Genomic DNA, 19,722 nt, shown 5'->3' on the forward strand with positions numbered 1-19,722 from the left:
CTCATTTGTAAGTATCTGAAAAAATCCTGTTTTTCAAGGTGAAATTGTTTAGTTAAGTTCTCAAAACTCTCCAGCTGTCCGTCCTTTTCTAGCAAGCACCATGCTGTTATTCCTTTTGTAGTCCAATATTTAAAGGTCTGATCATATTCTGCTGGTTTAAATTGCCTGTCATATGCTACCCATTTTAATTTTTTTGCACTATTTAAGATTTTGTATTTTTGGAGTAGTTTGAACCATATAGTTAGTGTATGATTTGTTATGGGATCTAAATGCCTTTTCTTTGTTTCATATAACTCTTTATCACCAATAATGTTTTGAATAGGTTCTTGTAAAGTTTCACATTCAATATTTTTCCATTTTCCAGTATAATGGGGGTTACACCAACAGCATAAGTACCGTAATTGTGAGGCGATGTAGTACTCTTTTAGCTTTGGTAAAGCCATACCTCCTTTGTTCTTTGGAAGCTGGAGGGTGCCATATTTTATTCTGGATCTTTTATTGTCCCATATGAATCTGGATATTGTTTTATCCCACGTTGCAAATTGAGTGTTGGAGACCTGTGCTGGTAGAGCTTGAAATAAAAATAAAAACCGCGGCAATATATTCATTTTCACTATTTCGATTCTAGAGCTGAAATCTAGTGGGAGTGTTGACCATCTTTCTATGTCTTTTTTTATCTTGTCTTGTACTTCTGAATAATTTTTAATGTTTATATGTTGAAAGTCTTGTGTTATTTCTACTCCTAAGTATTTAATACTTTTCATATTCCAATTGAATTTAAAGTTGTTTCTAATGTATTCAGAGGGAACATAGTTGAATGTTAGAGTCTGAGTTTTTGAAGTATTAATTTTATATCCCGATAAATTTTCAAATGTTCCCAACAGTTTCAGCCTTAATCTCTTTTAGTGTGACAGTAATAATGAGATTCTAGAAAAATATTGATTAACATCTATCATGCACGTCCAGTGATGGACAGCCAGTCTGTTCAGACTGAACTCTGTCTTCTCCCAAAGACAGTAGGGAGAGGCTCCAACAAGTACCATGAGCCCAGCTATAACTAAAGCAGAAAACAGACAGTTGGATAAATGTACTTTTACAAAAACTATCATTTTTAAGCCACAAAAATAGTCCCCCAAAGGGATTTCATAACGGTAATACTAATAATCACATTCTGTGCTTTTTGAGGTTTCTCAGGTTTCTATTTATCCAATGGTAATGCCACTTTGACCTTAGAGCTCACCCCCCCCCCCCCCCCCCCCATTAGGCTAAAGCTGGTGCTTTGGACAATTCCAAGGCCTGAAATAGCTACAAGTGGGGGCAGTCTGTCAAAATGTCCTCTGTGTTTTTTAATTAATTAAATAAAGAAGTAAGTTTCAACATGAAATGGTCATCTCTATAAATTGAAGCACGGAACACGATTCGCACGGCAGGGGTGTCCAGTTTCAATGATAAGTCAATGTACAGATATGATGACAGGTCCTGTGGTGTTTTTTTAGCGTCAGGTGTGGTGTGGTGTTCAGGCAGCAGTGCCATGACACGCCACAACATTTTCAGAATATAGATATCTGAACTTTGGCGAAGAATTTTGCATTGTGTCAAACAATCAGGAACTCAGCTTTGGCTCATGACGTGTCAATCAGTAGGTGAAGTCCAAAACCAATTTTATAATATTTAAATTTTATGTATTGACACAATAACAAAAAGTTCTTCTAATTTTAAATTATTTTTTTTTGAGTCCTCAAAATGGGTCACAGTGATGCTGAAAGTGCTGACAGCGGCCGTCATTTAACTCCTGCAGTAGATGGTGAACCTCACCGAACAAGGAGAGTCCCTGAATGACCTCGTGAACTCATGACATGACATGGCGACATGATTACAGATACTTTTGTAGAGCCTGTCAATTAATCCATTTCTTCCATGTATTGACTGTGCATAAGATCTACAAAAACTACTTCCATGTACCAATGAGGCTAAAAACCTTTAACGATTGCTTCTCCAACATGCGTTTGGTCCGTCAAGTTATAGATCATATTTTTGAACAAGCATCAATCAGCGAATTTGACTCTCATCCAAAGAGAAGCAGCAGATGCATAGTTGATGTGAACGTAGAATTAGATTGAGTCAAATCCCACTCTCAGTTCTCAGTTCTGGTCTTTAATTTGTAGCAGAAGCTCATTGTTGGGTGAGGGATTCAGTAATTGGGAAGCTTTTTCAGTTTTTCCTCCAAAAAAAGTAGAATTGTGTTTTGTTTAAGTGAGTACTTTTTCTCTATGCATTTAGCTGAACATTTTCCTTTTTTTATTGATACATTTTTATACTGCATGCTAATTTCTAGACTTTTTATGTCTGTAATACACAGACGATTGATGCTGTTAAAGACCAACTCAAAACCCATTTTTACAATCAAGCTTACCAGTCAAATTGAATGGGCCTCTGGCAACTTACTGTATTTTATCAGTTTAATGTATTTTTGCTGGATTTTTCTGTGTTATTTTTACATATTTTTATGTGTAATGTTTTGTGACTGCTGTCCGGGAACGGTGCTATATAAGTAAACATTACTTAACATAATGATCAAAATGTTAAAACTTGTAGTCCTGCTTATGACAGACGAACTGGAAGGTTAAAAATGTTTGTTGTGGAACAATGCCATCCATCCATCCGTCCATCCATCCATCCATCCATCCATCCATCCATCTTCAGAGCCCGCTGAATCTCTTTTGAGGTCACAGGGTTGCTGGAGTCAACCCAGCTACTGTTGGGCGAAGGACACCCTGAGCAGACCTTCAGTCTATTTGCAACACTTCTTTTGTTTAAATACAGCAGCTTTTTTTTTGTTTTTGTTCTTAAAGGAAGCAGGCATTGCAGCTTTTCGTTTTGGCCTTACTAGAACAAAATGGGCTTCCTTGCAACCAACTACTTCACTTTTCACCTACATAGATATAATTATAAACACTTTATTTTCTGCATTTATATAAATCCTACCTCGTATAACAGTATAACACTCCATAATCCTGAATTGGGTGTAATGTTTGTGCCACTAATTAAAATATATTTCATAAGTACGGTTGCCTGGTTTGCCCGCTAAATGCAGATTGGGCAATTAAAAACATGTAACCCAAACGGATGTGTTTATGTGCTCAGTTTAAAACGCACTGGTAAGTACCATTTTTATTATTTACTGAGTACACTGAATTTCACATGCCCGTGCCTTTTTCACAGAAAATAAAGCAGGATCTGCTTGCTTGGCTCAGTGAGCCTCAGAAGAGAGCTTACATTGTGCGGAAGATCCACATTTTTAGGCATAACAGTAAACTGTATTGTTAGGCAGCGTGTCAATTAATTACAGCCTTCTATGCCTTCTTACATCTAAACACACAAGCGGCAGACCTACAGCTTGAAAAGACTCCTCTACTCCGCAAGGAAACCCTCAATCATTCTTTCATAATTGCCAAATTAGTTTTGTTTAGGGGTTATTTGTATTTTTGCATCAACATTTTAGGTTTTCTCAATTGAAGGTTGTTGTGTTTGTTCATGTTCCAACAGTGCGGCATGTGAGAGGAAGTTCTAAGTCAGTTGTCTGCTCACGGTTCATGTTAACTGAAATCAATATGGGAGTTTTTTTCTACAGAGGGACTCCGTAAACAACAAAGAAAGATTTTTAAAAGAGATAAATAAAAATATAAACAGCAGAGTTAAATGCAGGATCGTCATAACTCTGATGTGCAGAAATGAGACAATCTGTTGCTGCTCATGAGGTTAACATTAAAGCTTCCCACCTGCAATCTGTTCCCAGAACGCAGACTTATGAGGCTTCTAATGCCTAGTAATATGTTCACATCTATTTATATTTTTATTTAAGTGTAAATATAAAGCTTTGGAGGATTCCTTTCACTGTCATGATGACTTTAATTCTGAGACCGTTTTTTATGAATATGTTCCATCGTCAACCCCTTTGTGCCTGACTTAATGTCCAATCATGAAAATAAATATTCTTCAGTGTTTTTTCTATTCAAAGTGATGCTAAATTAACTGAAATCCGTAATTTGAAGCGACTTTGCGAATTGGCGACATACAGCTAATAAATAAGATTATAAATCGTCTTGCTTCAGCATTTTCAACCAGGTTCACTAATCTGGGTCAGTTTAATTTGGGTCAGTTATAAATATGCACAAAAAAGTTTTAATATTAGCCATAAGAAAGCAGTTAACATTTTGGTTCCTCATGTTGGCAAAAAAAATTTTTTTTATTACAAAAGTATCTTAATAACCAAATTTTTTGTCCAAATCTTTTGTTTCAAATATGCCTGAGTTATTACGGTACAATTACCACAGACAATAATCGTGGACCATTAGGCACACTGTCAAGGCACATTAGCGTGAGTCTGAAATGAATCTGAACAATTTTTGCAAAAGAAATGTATTTGACTTAATTTTTTAATAAACCATCGACGTGTTCATCTTTAAAAGACAGTGGATTCATAAATGATCGTCGCAAAATGCTCATATCAATTGGACTTTAACTTTGTGAAATCGATGACATCATAGTCTGACACCGCCACACGTTAACATATTTAAAATAACTATAGACGGACATTTTGACAGAGGGTTGTGTACATCTCTAAATTCCTTCAACATCAGTAGCTAAAACACAACCAAAATTCATCAATAAGGCGTTCTGGATTATAAATTGAATTATATATTGTGCATCATAGTGCGAATAATACAGTTACTTATAACAGTTTTAAGGTCAAAATCTTTCTTCCAAATGTATTTTTTGCACTTTTACTCTGACAAATTGCTGATTTTATCAATCATTGATATAAAAGGCCTTGTGGCAACACTTCCTTGAGCATCTTTATGCACATCTCCAGGCCACAGTTGTAAATATCCTTTATGTTCTGTCCTTGGTTTAATAAAGATTTAATTTTAGTTCAATAAGGGGGGAAATATGGAGGACTTCATGCAAGCATGAAGTACTGGAATCATGTTGGTTTATTGGATGGGCCCTCCAACATTAAATGGAATTTGTGCTTACATGGCATACATTTTGATTCATATTCCCAGCAGGTGGACTTTTAAGGTGGACTTGAATGAAGTTTAAGAGCTAAAATATTCTATATATCTTTTCTTGCCATACTTTGCACTGTAATCAGCTGGGCCGGGACCAGAGTCACAAATTTGGTTTCACCTCTGTTTTGAAATGACTTGAATAATACTTGAATCTTTGAAAGACCCTTAGTTCTTACTTGTGTTTTTCTGTCCTGAACATAATCTGCATCAACCTCCTACAGACTGCATATTATCTTCTGGACAATACTGAATGAATCCCTTCTACTCCATTCCGGCCGTCAATGTGTCTAAATAATTTTCACACAATGTTTTGTTTTGTATATTTTTTGGAATAGTACCTCTGTTTGTAATTGAATGGCAGACCTTCACAATCACAGGAAAGCTTCATTTCCTTTTTCAATCCCATTTATGACATGTCTGATCATCCTCTGCCTGACGTCACTGGGAGATTGCATAATGTGTCCTTCATCACACTCCTCTTACCTATTTCAGTTACGATCTGATACTAGCTTAGGGCAATATTCACTTTAATATCTGTTTCATGTCAGTGGATTTTTTTTTTAATCCCTGCTTTCCCAGGACTCTACACTCCATCCCTGCCTTCTGCATTTGTAGTTCTTTTTTTTCCTGTGCAGCATTTTACTCTGCTGATATTTAAATATTGAAATAGTAACTAAAACACTTAACGTGGGAAATTACTTTTTTTAAAGGCATTAATTTATAATGCTGTTTCTGTTTCAAAAAGAAGATTAAAGGTACATAAATGTACTTTTGTGAAGCCGTAGTTTGCAAAGAAAATAAGGGTGAATTCAGACTGGACACATTTGGGTCTCTTAAAGTGAACCAGAGTTTGATTCCCCTGATAATTCAAAACAAATTTACCTGACCCATACCAGGAACCACTCTCTGACCCATCCTTCGAGGTGGTCTCGGTTTGTTTCCAATCGCTGAGTTCCATTTCGCTTTGAGCGTACTCAGTCTGAATATGTTCGTGCTCGGAGCAGAACAACTGAACCAAAACAGCCACCGTAGCCGGCAAACAGAGCGCCACCGACAAAAAACGTGGAGACACAGTAACTCATTAAAATTTAGTCACATGGTTTCGTTTACAAGCTTTTGTTAAATACAGAAATTTTCAATAGACGATAGTTGAAAGGATTATAGATGAATACAGATGATAGATAGATGAATACAGATAATAGATAGATGAATAGATAGATGAATACAGACCAAACGCAAGGTTCAGGACTCATTCTGGACCAAATTAATGCTAGACTCTGTCTGGTCCAAGGAAATTTCAATTTAAATATACCCTAAGATTGGTTGTATTTTTCTGAGTATAAATTGGGGGTGTGACTTATACTAAGGTGCAACTGATATGTTATTTATTCAAAGTAAATAGCTTCAAAAGATTTAGTCATTTTAAGTGATACAAAGTGCTTAGTTGACTTGTTAGCGTGTTCTTTATGGTATGGTTATCTAAATAATTGTTCAATTGCAGTGTAAATTTATTAGATTCTTCTTATGTTTCATCCCAGTAAATAGACATGAACGTGTTACATTAGTAAAGCATCAACAGAAACTATTATTGTTATCGATTTCGTTGTTATGACTTGCCTTTCAAGAGGAAATGTCTGTTCATGTTCCTGTGTTTTCTTTAATAAATGTATCCAAAAAGTGCGACTTATAAATGACTTTTCTTTCTTTATTATGCTTTTTTTGGCTGGAGTGTCTTAGAGTCCAAAAATGCATTTTAGCATTCTATGTTTTTATTTTATGTTTTTAGTTCAGATGAATTGAAAAGTCATTGTTTTATTTTATTCCCTATTTATTTTAAGACTTTTAAATTAATGCTGTTATTTCTTCATTACATTTTATGAAATTATAAATTGGATTACTAATATGTACTCTGACATTAGTTTGTAGACAAACCCAGTTCACCTAACCCTGTTCCTCTCTGACAGTAAACTAAAAAAAAAAGCTAACTGGCTGTGCAGACGTCTGGAACTCGCTATTATTTCTTCCTGCTGGAGACGTCTCAAAGCTCTAAAAGCAGGAACTGGACGAGGTTTAGGCTGCTGAGGTTCCTGTTAAAGGTTCAGTCTCCTGGAGTATATGTGAGATTCTCTGCAGGCTTATATATAATCTAATAAAATGAACAGGCAAATACTAATTATGGTGAAAAAATACTGAAGAAAATGTTCTAACAATGTGCCTTAAAAAAACATTAAAACGGGAACATTAATACATTTTTGGCAAACCCTGAAACCAGATTGTTTATTTCATAGAAACATGTAAATGTAAAATTGTATTAGCTTTTTTTTCTTTCATCAATTTGAAATAAATTTGTTTTTAATTTTAGTTGAGAATGCAACATGTTTTTTTCAATGAAAAAAAACTCCTAATGGCTGCAGTGATGCGTGTCCCTCCATCATGAGTTCTGTTCTCTTGTTTTTCTTTCATGTATTTGTTCAGCGCGGGCCTTGATGACTCTCCTTACACTTGCTTAGCCGTTACCTTAAGCGAGTCTTGAATATGCATGAGTGCAGCAGCATCATAAACTGCAGCTCTCAGCGCTAAAGTCAGGAGGAAGCCCCAACTCAGCAGAAGGGGTGGAGGAATCAGAAAGAAAACTTGCTGCAAAAGAACGAGTGGAAAAAGAAAGGAGTGTGTTTGGCTTCAATGCTGAAAGATAAACCCAGAAAAAAAGGAAGAAAAAAAATCTCTCTGTGAGTTGATCCCTCATTGAGAGCTGCAGGAGGCCGAAGCTCAATCTCAGATCTGAGCTCGTACTTATGACTCAACAGCGTGAGGCTACTTTCTTTAAGTTTATGTCCGCTTGCATGTTGTTGTTTTCCTGCTTAAATATGAGTATGGAAGTGCTTTTGTGAGTGTCTACCCATTTCATTTTACCCGAGGCCTTGGACCGTTGCCAGGCAACTGTGGCTGGCAGCCCAGCATGGCTGGGCCGTCGACACGTGCCCGCGGTTTTGATAGGCGGTGCGGGTCAGTACTGATACATGACTGGGTCAGAGTCCCGTCAGGCTAAGAGCAAAGCGTTTACTGGGACGGGTTCAGTCAGTGCTAACTTGTAAACATTATCTTAATGACTTGATGTATTCCTTTCTAGATAGACACACGTTTCTGCAACATTTATACACGGTAATAATGAGATTTCTGTTTTTAATAACCTTTTCAGCACTGCAGTGAGGAGGCTGGGAGCAGATGTGGTTTCCTCATGAACTAGTTAATCCTATTAAGTCTACATCACAGTTTAATCACACTTTGTGTTTTTTATGTTCATTATCACATTATCATTATTGCTGAGAACAGATCATTGTCCTCTTACAGCTAAATCGTTGTTTGGGAGACTTTTAGAGGGTCTAGAGGTTTTTTATACGGCCATACTCTTAAGGCCCACTACATTAAAGAACTGACAAAAATGTGACTTTTATTTCAATCAATTTTTTTTTTTTTGAAGAAAGTTTTTGCTGAGAAAATTTTTTATTAGGATTCACAAATACCGACATAAAAATGCCTAATTTAACCAGAAATTTGATACACACGTTTTCAAAAAGGAATTAATTATCAGCACATTTTGGATTCTTTCAATACAGCAAGTAGTCATTGAAAAGAAATGATTATCAATAGATGAGTTACTCTTACCCTATACCATGGTCCGGGTGAAATACTCAATTCTGATTGGCTGCAGAGGAATACTCAGAAATGCATGAATGGACTAAAATACCGCTTTGGGGTTGTTTTGTGTGGAATAAACATTATGATAATCTCAAAAGCTCAAAAATTTAGATTTTGCATGGTATAGGCTCTCTGAGTAAAGATAATAACATGCTAATGAGATAGGGGTCTCTGAAATACATTTATGAAATATGATATTATTGGTTATATGGGGTTCATTTAAAGAAAGACAGAATACAGTCAGCATCATAAATATTTGGACAGAGACACATTCTTTCTAATTTAGTTTCTGTACATTACCACAGTGAATTTGAAATACAACAACTCAGATGCCATTGAAGTGCAGACTTTCAGCTTTTATTCCATGGGTTGAACAAAAAGATTGCATAAAAATGTGGAAAACTAAAGCATTTTTAAACACAATCCCTTCATTTCATGGGCTCCTAAGTAATATGACAAATTAAATAACTGAAAACAAAATGGTCATTACTAATATTTGGTGGAAAACCCTTTGTTGGCAATTACAGCCTGAGTCTTCAACTCATGGACATCACCAGATGCTGGGTTTTCTCCTTCTGGATGCTCTGCCAGGCCTTTACTGCAGCGGCTTTCAGTTGCTGTTTGTTTGTGGGCCTTTCTGTCTGAAGTTTAGTCTGCAACAAGTTAAATGCCTGAAATGCATGCTCAACTGGGTTAAGATCAGGTGACTGACTTGGCCATTCAAGAACATTCCACTTCTTTGCTTTAATAAACTCCTGGGTTGCTTTGGCTGTATGTTTTGGGTCGTTGTCCATCTGTATTATGAAATGCGGCCCAATCAGTTTGGCTGCATTCACCTGGATCTGGGCAGACAGGATGTCTCTGAACACCTCAGAATTCATTGGGCTGCTTCTGTCCTGTGTCGTGTCATCAATAAACACTAGTGTCCCAGTGCCACTAGCAGCCATGCACGCCCAGACCATCACACTGCCTCCACCGTGTTTTACTGATGATGTAGTGTGCTTTGGATCATGAGCTTCTCCACGCCTTCTCCATACTTTTCTCTTGCCATCATTCTTGTAGAGGTTGATTTTGGTTTCATCTGTCCAAAGAATGTTTCTCCAGAACTTTTTTAGAGGCTTTTTAGCAAAGTCCAATCTAGCCTTCCTATTCTTGAGGCTTGTGAGTGGCTAGCATCTTGCAGTGTACCCTTTGCATCTACTTTCATGCAGTCTTCTTTTTATTTTAGACTTGGATATTGATACCCCTACCTCCTAGAGAGTGTTGTTCACTTGGTTAGCTGTTGTGAACGGGTTCCTCTTCAACATGGAAATGATTCACGATCATCTACCACGGTTGTCTTCCGTGGACGTCCAGGTCTTTTTGCGTTGCTGAGTTCACCAGTGCTTTCTTTCTTTCTCAGGAAGTACCACACTGTTGATTTTGCCACTCCTAATACTGTAGCAATTTCTGGCATGGTTTTTTTCTGCTTTCTCCATTTAATGATGGCTCCTTTCACCTGCATGGAGAGCTCCTTTGACCGCTTGTTGTCTGTTCACAGCAAAATCTTCAAAATGCAAGCACGAACCCTCTAATCAACTCCAGGCCTTTTATCTGCTTCGCTCATAATGACATAACAAGGGAATTGCCCACACCTGCCCATGCAATAGCATGGAAGTCAATTGTCCAATTACTTAAGAGCCCATGAAATGAAGGGATTGTGTTTAAAATATGCTTTAGTTTTCCACATTTTTATGCAAACATTTTGTTCAACCCATGGAATAAAAGCTGAAACTCTGCACTTCAATGGCATCTGAGTTGTTTTATTAAAAATTCACTGTGGTAATGTACAGAAACAAAATTAGAAAGAATGTGTCTCTGTCGAAATATTTATGATCCTGACTGTATGTAATTGTTAATTCAGACACAGAAAATGACTTTAGGAAATGTTGCATATACAATATCATTTAAAGTTTTTTTTTATTATTAAATACACAGTATATTGTACAAAATAATGGTTAAATGTGCATAAATTACAGAGTCATAATTTTAAAATGACCACTTCCCACGTTAAAGAATTATTCAGTCTGCCTTAAATTAGCCAAACTGCTGCAGGTTGTAAAGCGCTTCACACTTTAAAGGAACAAAACGCTTCATTGGTTTACTTTATAGTCAACTTCCAGCGCTTAGAATCCTGGCTGAACATAAACAATTTTATGGACTGATTTATTGACAAGTTGAGTTTGTAGAATAAACAATAAAATTAAGATTTTGATCTTATATCAATGGTAAATAGAAACTGTATCTCTGATATTTTGTCTTTGGGGGAAAAAAAAACCTTAAATGTCTCATTTGACTGTTTTTTTTATTTTTTTTATTCCTGATCGATCTGCCTGACTAATGGTAGCGAGGGGGGTTCTAAAACATCATTGGACCACGTTCCAATTAACTGTTACAGGATGTTCCACCACTTATCAACACCTCCCGACTTAGATTAATCTTTCTGTATTGACCAGCTATGTACCAACGGCTTTTAAATTAGCTTTAATTAAAGCATTGCTTGGAAAGCCCACTCTCCATCCTAATGTGTTAGCCGATTTCAGACCTGTGTTTGTGTGAAATCCTTTTAAAATGTTGTCTAAAAACAACAGATCGCTCATTTAAGGAGGAATGGTTTTTCATGAGGAGTTACAGTATGGATTCAGGGGGACCAACAGAGCATTAAAACAGCTTTACCCCCCTGCAGCTTTCCTTTATATTATTTGTCATTCTCTTTGATCTCATTGGTGCATTTAAAAACAGAAAATATGTTATCTTGACATCCTAACAGTAACATTGCTATCAATGCTGCTCCTGTTTGTGTGTAATGTTTTTTTTGTTTCTCTTTTTGGACACAGTGTGGTTAGCTCTGGTCCTCCATACGGCTTTACAGAAAGAATTTATCCATCTCCTTTTGAGCAATGCATCAAAAAAATGTCTAAAATGTCAAATCTGTCTGATAATCTAACTTCAGGCTGCCGTCTGTTCGCACCCTCCTCTGGAGAATAAACAAACATCCTGGGAATGTTGTGCAGTTACAACGTCTCTCCAATAGGGGGCGTTATCACCGAGAAAATAACTGACCAAGAGGTAAAACGTGCCGATTCTTTGACTGTAATAAAACAATGAAAGTCCTTAACCTGCTCACTACACCACATTTACTACCTGAAACTTTAAGTATTTGTGTGTACTTTTTCAGCTTTTTTTTAAGCTCTCAAATGATAATAATTCAAAGAAAATATAAAAAAAAATCCTCCAAAAGCAGGAGTGAGAAATGTAAATAAATGTATGCTATGCTAGAGACGGTTTTGACTGCCAGAGGCAGGTGTCCAAAAGTTGTGCTACAGTCAAATGTGCGATGTTAGAAAAGATATTCCAACGAGATAAAGGAAAGTATGCAAATATAGAGTAACACCTTAAGAGTTGAGCTACAGGAGTTTTTTAAAGTAAGAAAAAAACAAAAATTGAAATACTTCCATTCCTAAACTATAATTTTAAAAAAAATTGAACAAAAATTGAGCAAAAATGACCATTTATTATTGGTTTATAGTCTGGTAACAACAACGTCACCTGTATTATACCACTAAAGCAAATAAAACAAAATTATTGAGAAAACTACAACACAATAAAACCGAGTAAGACTAAAGGCTCATCTACCTTAAGTAAAATGTTTACAAATGCAGCACAACAACTTTTTAAAGCACTTTTGTTTAAGGAGTTTAAGGAATTGTAAATTGTTACTACCACTGACTGTATCTTAAACTGATCTTCTCGCTCTATATTGGAGCTTTGTTTACAACAGAACTTCCAATTTTTTTCTTCCACGGCTGTGCCGTAATTTTTCCAGACCAATCACTATCTCACACGTCATCAGACCAACGTACAGCCAATCAAGTAATGTGACATCATCATTGGTTGCAGCGCGTGTTTGAAGACATTGGAAGTTCCGTTGTAAACAAACCAAGCTTCGACATAGAGCTAGAAGATGATCTTCTAAACGGGCTTATATTTTTGTTATGATTATTGCTAAGTGCATGTTCGCTTATAGTTTTTAAAAAAAAAACATGTAGGCGAAGTGCGTTTAAAAAGTAATAACGCGCGCTTCGAAGGCCATTGACCCGCTTATACCATTGTCACTTACAAAAGCAATACATATTAACCGGTTTTTAGTCCTTAATTCTTGTTTTTTTTCCGATTTGGATCGCTTTTCTCACAAAAAGTGGACTATTTATTACGTGATGCGGCGCGATGTAACAAATAGTCCCCGTCGTGGCGCACCACCGCTGCAGTTAAGATTCGGCGATATATATATGCGGATCTTTCAGACTGGTTGAATAAAGCATCAGTTCAGAGAGAAAGTTCACCTCTTACCACTTGTTTTTGTCCAAATGATGAAGCAAAAGGTTGTTTTAAAGAAGCCGGCGCAACAATACAAAACATTTAAGCTACGTGACCGGAACTTCTTTTGTCACCGTGCGGTTATCAGGTTTTAACGCACACCCAGCAGCCAATCAGAATCAAGTATTCACCCGGACCATGTTATAAGTTGACAATACTATCCAGTTTCAGGTCTGACTCCTCCCCCATGAGCGCATATATACCAGCTCTTTTACTAGCTAATTCAGAATTGACAAAGCCTCTTGGATAAGAGGTGAAACATCTTTTAACTTTAAAAACTAAGTCCAGATGACAGCCCCTAAACCTTCTGCTATGATTAGAGAATGAATGTTCCAACTAGTCTTAGCTCTCTGTGCTAAGTAACATAAAGAATCGACACAGACCAGGCTATGCTGATATACTCACAAGAGACAATGCATAGGGTTTTTTTTAATACATTTTCCATTATGGGACATAATTTTGAAAATAAAGTACCCATGACAATTACTCTGGTGAATCTTCCTCAACAGTTGTAGCTTCAAAACATTTCTACAAACATCTGAAAATGATTTTGCTCTCATCCCAAGTTTGTTTTTCATATTCTTCAATTTGTTTGCGTTCTGGCTTTTTTTTTTTTTCACGCCTGGCAGCAGTAGGAAGAAGCGATTGTCTGATTTGGAAGGCGGCTGGTTGACTGACAAGTGTTTTATTAACTGGGCTGAGGCAAACAAAAGGCATCGGGGAAGCAGCTCTTCCAGGTTAAATAAAGAACAAGTAAAACAAAAGACTGGAACTTGAAGGGAAAAAAAGCAGTAGAAGCTCATTAGAGAATCCATCGAGGAGGATTTTGTAATAAAAACATGGTGATCTGGAATGATAGGTACTAAAAGATCAACAGCAGAGAAACAACTGATGTGTTTTTAGGAAACAGAATCCAGGTGAGACAGAATGACTGCAGATAAAGCACAACACAGTGAACAAGGGGAAACCCTTTCAAAATAAGAGGTTCAATACGAAGACAAATTCCGGCTGAACGATTGAGGAAAATATAGAAAAACTCCTAGAAAAAACTAACAGACTAACTTCCAGTCATGGATATTGTGGTTGTTTTTGAAGCTGATAGGACTTTGAAAAACTTTTTTTTTTCAATTTATTTGGCATTACAGCAGGGGACAACAGAATTCAGCTGTCACCAATTCTGCACAGTGTTCCACTTTAAAACATGAGAACTCTGTAATGTTCACCTCAGCTGTGACAGACACCATCTAAAAAATCAGATTGTGGTATTTTCAATAAGAACCTTGAAATGGTTTTGTATGTAGCCACTCTGTTGCCCGGGTGATATGTTTGGGATCATTGTCATGTTGGAAGATCCAGCCACGCTGCTATTAGAGAAAAATTTTGTTTGGAGGGCACAGTGTGGGCATTACTAATGCCAAAAAGGCACTTGAGTGGCAAACGGTGGCAGACGCCAAATGCTGTAGCCTCACAACCTCGGACCGTGGCCGAAATGAAAAGCCTGCAGAGGTCCAACAAGACGCCTCAAGGAAGTCGGAACCGGCTCATAAGCCACTCGTCCTCGTTTGCCAGCAAGTCTTCTTGCAGTCTAAAGATGCGTTCACTCCGAATTCTTCTATTTGCCACATCTTCTAAGAGCGCAAGATCAGCCATTGTGCGTCACTCATTACGCATTGTGATGGGGCATTTTATTTCCCTCCATTTAATTACATCTGACAAGCTACAGATGTCAGTAATAATCGACGTGGAAATGGGAAATTGTTCAGCGCAAATGTAATTTCTTGTTGCTTTCTGAATGGTTGAGACGTACGCCATACATTGTTTTATCAAAAATAAAACAAACTAAAGGCATATGCATGAATACCATAATTCCATATCTTATGAATAAATGTTTTACTATGAAAACAACTTTCCCCAGTGGACAATTAATGCATCTCTCTCCATCTATCCATCTGTCTGTCTAATTGCACCTATATCTGCTCCGCCAGACGGACACACTGACGAGAATATCAGTTTTGTACATTATTTCGTTCTGTTAACTATATTATTTATGAGGATGAATTGCACAACATGCCAATATAGCAGAACATATTTCACTTTTCTTTCTGCAAATAAGTGTTCATTTGAATTTCTGTTGTAATTTTCGTTTGATTTTTTTTATTTGTTTCACTGCTGATCGATCAAACGGGTGTTCGTGTAGGCTGTTAATTGTAAGACTTGCTTTGTGAAGTCTTCATGTTATTTATGAGAGGCACTATTGTCATTTTCACTTTCACGTATTTCTTCCATCTGCCGACGGTGTCGCCGTTTCTCATTTCACCCGTTTTTGTGTCCACGCCTGGGTCAGAGCTTGCGTGAAGGACCGCACATTTTCCCGTCAAGTTTGCTTTTTATAAATCTCAATTCTTGCGTAGAGAGTGGCGTATGCCTTCTTTTGTGCATACGCAACGTTTATAAATGAGGCCCCTGGTCTGTCTCCTTACCGTTCTTCGGATCATTTGTTCCCAACAGGTGAGATTCCCAATATTGGGGCTCCAGGTGGAGGGAGACTGTCAGTGATCTTGTTTATATCTTCTATTTTCTAAGACTTGCTCCAACAGTGGATCTCTTCTCATCGAGCTGCTTGTTTGTTGTTCATTGGTTCCTCCCAGTCTTGTTCAGGTGTACAGTCTTGTCTCTTAGCTCTGAGGTCTTGGTCATGGTGGACAGGCTGCAGACTGACTGTTTAAGGGTGTGGACGGGCGTCTTTTATTCAGATAACCAGTTCAAATAGCTGACATTAGTACCAAGTGGAGGATAAAAGAGCTTCTTGAAAAAGTAACAGAATTTTTTTTTGCTTCTTTATAGGAGGTTAACATTTATTTTCTGCTTCATTATACAAATAAATTCTTTAAAAATCAAACAATGTAATTTCCTGGATTCTTTTTTACACTCGGTCTCTCACAGTTGAATTGTATCTGTGATGAACATTACAAACCTCATTGAGGTTCTCTGCAAGCAAATCTTGAGAAGCACTTCTAATGAGACACTTTTCAAACTGCTCCTGGTTGCAGTTATTTTACAAATTAGCATGTTGAAATTTTAGTCAGCAGTGTACTATATTCACCCAGAAACAAAACAACAAGAAAGAAAACACACTAAAAAGTCTCACTAAATAAGTGAAAAGAAGAAAACCCTGCAGGTTTTTTTTTTTTTGCTGTGTGAACTGATGGCGCCACACATCATGAATGCACCTCAGGCAGTGGTGTGTTTTCTCCTGAATAATCGCTGAATCTTTTTACCGTCCGGGTGAGAAAATCAAGAGACGAGGCGGCTGAATCAAATCCGGGGCATGTATGATGAAGTGGCTCTCTTTTTGTCCTGCCTTCCTGCCCTGCTGCAGACTTTACAGTGGGAGCTGAGCGGATTATGAAGTCCGTTAACGCAATATTTGAATTTCAGCTTGCTCTAAGACACGTGAACAGGCATTCTCTAGTGCAGGAACAAAGTATTCTGTCCATTTGGATCGTTGTGGTTTTTTTTTTAGTTTATTTTATCTCGTTGTGGGTGTGCACCTGCTGCGTGTCCGGAAAGTGGGTGAAACTTGCCTTCTGCCACTCTCCTCCTCCCTCTGCGGAGAAGTTTGGTCCAACTTTCAGCGTGGGCATTTGAAGTTAGTAATTTGATGAGCCTTCAGTGGGAACGCTCAGCCGTGCTGTGAGCTGGAGGCTGAGAAGTTAATGACAAAGACAGCACACTGCTTTCTAGATTTGCATGGGACAATATGAAAAAGTAAGAAAAAAACAGCGCAGCATAATGCCCAGACACCCTGAGATTTCAAAAAACTCCTCGATCATTTGTATTTTTCTCTCTTTCTGCTTGCTTTATTTGCCCCTGCAGGGTTTTTGAGCACAGGGGACCAGTCTGCAAAGGGGAACTATGGCTTGTTGGACCAGATCCAGGCTCTGCGTTGGCTCAATGAAAACATTGGCCACTTTGGAGGAGACCCAGAGAGAATCACCATCTTTGGCTCGGGGGCTGGAGCTGCCTGTGTGAACCTCCTCATCCTCTCCCACCACTCCGAGGGTACGTTAGCTTCCGTCAGTCCTGTCTTAGCATTCAAGGAGAAAGAAGACTTAGCTGATAAGAATTTTTAGCATTTGGAGGCATTACTCTCCAAAGATCCAGACAGGATTCGCTCACAAAAATATTTAAATGAAAAGCCTCCCTTCATTAACGCTTACTCTGCATGCTCATTTTAAGGCAGTGTCACACAGCCACTATGTACATGCAATTATATGCAATTATTACGTAAATCGTATGCATTTTTAATTTTTTCTTTTTGCGGGATGTATACACAAACTCGAAACAGCAAATAAGCGGGGGACACTGTACGCTTTTATAGATGAGAGAAAATCAGACAAAGAATGAGGAAAAAGCCTTGTCCATCCTGAACAATGAACTCTAGCAGTCAAAGTCTGGAGGCGTTACTGATCGTGTGGCTCAGGGTCACAATCAGGAAGTTCATTCTGCAGTCTTATCCCAGAACTGTGAATTCTGGGAATACCCAGTAACCCTGCAGACCAGGAACAAGGTGCTCTGCTTGGAAAACACAGCTAACCAAAGTGCTGAAACTGCAGCCTTTTTGACCATTTGAAGGTTTTGAACTTTTTGTTTTAATGTTTACAAATAAAAAAAAAAAACAATTTATTCCACTCACTAAAGTTAAAGGAAGATGTGATTTAGAGTATGAGGTTTATGGAATGATTCTAACCACAAATCCAACAGGCTTAATAATAAAATATATTTAACAGAAATGTTACAAATGTAAAGTTTCTAAAATTAAAACAATACCAATTGTTAGTTGTTTTGTCTATATTTTAAAGTTATATTTTGTGTTTAAACCAAAAACTCCACATTTCTTGGCGTTCTTTATCTTTTGTAATTTGTTTTGTTAGTTTAGTGTTTAGAGAGACAAAAATTGTACGAATAGTTTAATGTACTTAGCAAAAGGGGCAGAAATAATACGTTTGTTGTTTTTTTTGTCTGTTGCCCTTTCAATGTCACAAAAAAAAGTTTGCCTGTCATATTATTTTGTTTTCTGTTTAGTCAAAGTCTAGGACTAAGTAAATACATAAAAAGAAATATGGATAAATAAATAAATCAAATTGTAAGAGGCTAAACTGTTTGAAAGATCATTAATATCTTGCCTTGCATCTCTTTTTTTCTCAGGTCATTTTCTTTTTTAATCCTAAAGCAATGGCACCAACCTTTTAAAAGATCAACTATATCCGGCACCCCCTCACCTTTGCTTTTGTAAAGCTCTAACTTACATTCATTCTTGACACACGAGTAAAAAAAGAAGCACTGATTTTAAACTGTAGGCTGTCATTTAAAATAACAGTCTACAGGGGTGTGACGATTAATCGACTTAATCAAGGAATTGGTTTATATTCTTACGATCCGACCACATCCTTCTGTCTGTGACAATCGACCTATCGACCTATGTCGACCTATGTCATTACAGAATTGTTTAAAAAATGAAATAAATTAATCATAGCAATTTTGGGAAATATCATTTGGATTGAGGAACATTAGGTTCAGTATCTGCATATTTACCTCTGAGTCACACTGGTAGAAGTTTTGGCTAAAGATGTCCGGATCCATTTTAGGTCAGTAAATCAGATTGTTAAAATTGAACCGACTATGAATAATATTAGCAACCACTAATTGATACTTTTCAGTGTTTTCTGCAATGTTTTAGGGTTCACAGCAGAACTTTCTGACTCTCCATGTTAACAGATTAGGGCATACTGCGTGGCAAGCTGGTCTTTTTGGCGCCATGCCTGTTTCTCACGAGGTAGGGAGACGCCAAAATTCCCAGCATAAGGAGTCGCTGGTCATCAGGTTTGTGTTCCGTGCTCCTTTTCCGATGGTTTTGATTTGTACACAAGATGTCTCAGACAGGCGCTTATTTTTATTTTTTTTTAACGCTACCAAACGCCAAAAAGTAATTGCCTCACACCTTCTCGTCTCTGAAAAAAAAACCCCGCCAGATGTTTGCTTACTAATCCTCTGATGTGAGGGTTGTTTGTGGAGCTGATGAAAGATGAAAATGTGGTTTTAAAACTTTACCAAGAATTCAGATTATGTTATTACCGTTAACCTTCACACTGACCACAATGACCGGAGAAAGATTAAAATGTCTGAATCCTTCATTGCTGCGAATCCTTCATGCGTGCAGAAAAAACATCTTTTATCTCGCCAGAGAAGGCATTCAAGAAAATATACAACCTTGTTTCATTGATTAGGCAGACCTAAACAAATCTCAGGTGCTGTTGTGTTGCCAGCGAAAAGGGTCTTGTATGCTCAAAAGGCAAGGACAGGCACTGTCTTCCGCTCAGAATTCAATCTGAGTTTAATGTTTAAATTTGAACTGCTGGCACTTGTTATGCCAAAGTTCTTGTCATACTTTTGACAAGGCTTGGGTCATTTTAAGGAAGATCCTGGCATCTTTTCATGGATTAAACTACTCTGCCAGGCCTAAAAGAGGGTCATC

The 19,722-nt window shown here is 37.4% G+C and overlaps 1 protein-coding gene across 5 annotated transcripts in view; it reads left to right on the forward strand.

The window, feature by feature from the left end:
• The window catches only part of nlgn2b (neuroligin 2b), a 140,177-nt gene that overhangs the window by 105,190 nt on the left and 15,265 nt on the right, over positions 1–19,722 (forward strand). For all 5 annotated transcript variants that reach the window (XM_023962099.2, XM_023962100.2, XM_078930301.1 and 2 more), the window contains one exon: positions 17,064–17,249. In XM_023962099.2, the coding sequence (XP_023817867.1) occupies positions 17,064–17,249 (186 nt within the window). The remainder of the gene's footprint in view (positions 1–17,063; positions 17,250–19,722) is intronic.

This window comes from Oryzias latipes, chromosome 14, assembly GCF_053564925.1.
Source record: "Oryzias latipes strain Hd-rR chromosome 14, Olatipes_Hd-rR_3.1".
Lineage (NCBI taxonomy): Eukaryota > Metazoa > Chordata > Actinopteri > Beloniformes > Adrianichthyidae > Oryzias > Oryzias latipes.